Below are 3,472 nucleotides of genomic sequence, written 5' to 3'. Positions count from 1 at the left end.
GTGGGGGAACTTGCACAATCGGTGGCTGACTAAATACTTTTTTGCCCCACTGTAAATCAAGCTTCAGTAGTTGCAAAATTCTCTGACCTGTGACATCTCACATTTGATGATGCCTGTTCACAGGAGAAACAGGCTCCATCCATTGATTTCCAAGAAATAGGAAAAATACCAAATGTTTCATCCGAACAACATTAGCAGTACATTCAGTGAGTGTGAGGTAGATTTGTGACAGACAGGTGAAGGACACACAGAAATACAGATTCTTTGATTTGTTAGTAAAACAATTTTAGACGTAACTACTGAAATAGCACTGTGATAAATTACTCAGATTAAAGATTAATTCTAGAGGATATTTGGACCTGTGCAGTTATCCAGCATAGTTTTGTGACTTGGCGACACAACTTGTGCCTCAGCACTCCATAACCTCACACTGTAACCACTCTAGCACCTTTATGGTTCCTAAACACTTAAAGTGCAATAATACCACTGACAGTTGATCACTGAATGTCAAGGAGGGAAAAATTAAAAAGAAAAAAGATTGAGCTACAACACTGGCATCCTATTACATAACCACACCCAAATTCAGTGAGCACTTTAGAATGACCCATTTTTGACAAATGTTTGTAAAGGCAGACCGACTGGCTAGGTGCTTAATTTTATACAACTGTGGCAACTGAGCTGAAAACACCTGAATTCAAAGATTAAGAGGTGTTCCTCAATACTTCTGTCCAGACACTGTACCCAGGATTAAGACGAAGATGAAAATATCAACAGGCACCATCATAATATTGAGACTTCTCTGCAGAAGGACCCAAAAGGCTCATCATGCTGCTTTACATGAAGAGATCCTGCTGTATCATGCCACAAGAAGAGCTTTAAGGAGACGACGTGAATGTCTTCAAGTAGTTACGGTAGTAAGCTACTTGAATCCAGAAAGAAAGCATTGGGAAAGGACTGAAGTTTAATATTCAGCACAAGTTGACCAAGCTGAAAGAGTTCAGAGTTAATACACACCAGAGGTTATAAATGATGCCAAAAGGTGTGTCTATTAGATGTTGACAGGGAGAGATCTAATAAACTTTTGTGCAGCAGATACTTGGATGAGTAATAGCACGAAAAGGACAAGTGTAATTAATAAAGTCTGTGATATCTACAGAGACCAACACCAAGGATTTGGAAGTTGTTTGGCAACATAATAAGCACACCTGTCTAATGTATGGAATTTTTTAAGACAGCAGAGTCATCAATTATGTAGTAGTCACCTGACCATCTTTTTCTGTTTTGATTATTCAAAATGCCTGGTGTGTAAAATCTTCATGTACACAAAACAGTCTGAATCTTTCTGTCGTTCAAATTTGTAACAACATGATCAAACACTTTAGCATTGTATAGTGATTTGCTGGCGTCTCTACGTGTTACAGTGCAATTAACACACACACACACACACACACTTTGTTTATGCAAAGTGGGCGGGTACTGGGATAAAACTTCTCTAGTAGTCTCACCAAAGTCATCTGTCAATGGGAGGAACAATACTGTTGTATGACAAGGTGGGAAGTACATGAGCCCTACACAAACACAGCCTCAAATGTATGAAGTGCCATAAATGTCAGCTTTTGATCTCACAAGAGCAACTGAACATCTGCATCACACATGTAAAATGTACCAGTCTCTGATCCAACAGGGGACTTTTAAAATATGATGTTCCTTCTATTAACATCTGATAAAACCCATTTGAAAAATACAGTGATTGTGCATACATTGTTAATCATATCAGCTCAAGCACAGATCACGGCTGTCATGCAAAACTGTCTTGAACTTTTACACATTAACATACAGCAAAATTAGATAATGAACAGAATAAACAGGTTGTACAGAGAAAAACCTTGAGAACAAGCAACCATGTTTAAGAACAGGCCATGGAACCACACCACGTACTAGCTCAGGTGTGTCAGGTAGAGATGTGACATTGCTGCAGAGGCTTTAGCATGCCAACGAAAACAAGTAGAGCAGAGCCAGCCAGCCAACAGGAGAAAAGCCTGCTGTGCTACAGTCCAGAGAGTTGAGGCGGGGCAAAGAGACGATGAACCTGTCTGAGGCAGACATGGAGCTCATCAAGACAATGGTCACTGTGTTCAGGTGACCAAAAAAAAGCTGATGTCTGATCATCTCCGTGACTGCCTCAATCCAGGCCAGATTACAGACGTCAGATAAAAATGACCTGCGATTCTTTTGTGGGATGACAGCAAAATTCAGGGAAGATTTTGATGGCTGGTACACAGAGATTACACATCTTCAGTTCTTCTCTGCCCAGAACCAATGTTTCAAAGAACTGTGTTTCCTGGACAAAAATGACAACAAGATAAAATGGGCAAAACCACTTTTCCAAACTTTATAGTGTGACGTGTAGGTTTTTAACATGAACCCATGACAAGACTCAAGTTTTATTGTCCTTATTCAAAGAACAAAGCTTTAAGTCATGAGAACCATGTGGGTTTTTTTGACATTACTGAAAACAAACCCAAACAAATATGCATATAATGAAACACTGAATTGAACTCTTCACATATGTCATATTTGCTTGTTCTCTAGCTTTCAGTTAACAGTTCTCTGTTTAGCTGTTAAGGGTCTTCTTTAAGATGAACACTCACTCAAAAAAATATATTATTATTTAATTAAACTGAGAAATAAGGAAATTATATAAATTAAGAGTCAAGTCTTGCAAGTGATGAATATGGGGATGCAAGATGTACTTCAAAATAAATACACCTTTACACTGAGAAAGCATAGAGTAGGATCAAGAAACAATAATCTGCACAAGTCCTCTGTGATTACACATGCAAGTGCATGGTGCTCTGCATTTTCCTATATCAATATGGGCTGGAGTGAGGAAGAGAAGACAGTGTGCAGTAGCTGAGGCATTCTCCTGAGCATGCATGCAGTCCTTGCTTTTATCTGAGTCCGATCATCCTTTCATTCAAACACCATAATTCAGGATACTTAAATAAAAGTGAGATTAAGAAATTGTAAGTAAGATCAATAGCGAGTCAGAAAAACCATGCACAAGACCAAAGTAAATGGAGCTTTGTACAGTACCATGAGGTGCTCCCCGCAGAAGATGATCCAGAAGGAGAGCAGCATCGAGTAGAAGATGCCCTGCCTGATGTCTCCAAAAAGTAGCATCCATGTCCAGTTGAAGCCAACAGAAAACCACTCCACTGGGATGTTGATGAATGTCATGGAGATTCCTAGAGCCAAGATTACCCTAGGAAAGCAAAAAAAACAACAACCATAAATTCAACATTACCTACTTTGATGACTTATGTAATAATATGTGACTCAGCGTAGGAAAAGCCACCAAAAGATGTAAACCGGTTATTTCAGCTAAGAACCGGACTTTCCGATATTTCCAGTGTTTATTATCTAAACTCCGCGGTCTATAGATTTCTCTCAAAACTATGTCCGGGGGGGG

The 3,472-nt window shown here is 39.2% G+C and overlaps 1 protein-coding gene across 1 annotated transcript in view; it reads right to left on the bottom strand.

Annotated features, from left to right (window-relative positions):
- wls (Wnt ligand secretion mediator) overlaps positions 1–3,472 on the bottom strand; it is a 20,351-nt gene that overhangs the window by 5,862 nt on the left and 11,017 nt on the right. Inside the window, exon 6 of the mRNA XM_005721015.2 lies at positions 3,097–3,265. Within this exon, the coding sequence (XP_005721072.1) occupies positions 3,097–3,265 (169 nt within the window). The remainder of the gene's footprint in view (positions 1–3,096; positions 3,266–3,472) is intronic.

This window comes from Pundamilia nyererei, unplaced genomic scaffold (assembly GCF_000239375.1).
Source record: "Pundamilia nyererei isolate P.nyererei 1_Seehausen unplaced genomic scaffold, PunNye1.0 scaffold00004, whole genome shotgun sequence".
Lineage (NCBI taxonomy): Eukaryota > Metazoa > Chordata > Actinopteri > Cichliformes > Cichlidae > Pundamilia > Pundamilia nyererei.
The sequence above is the reverse complement of the archived record's forward strand: the minus strand, read 5'-3'. Positions and strand labels throughout refer to the sequence as shown.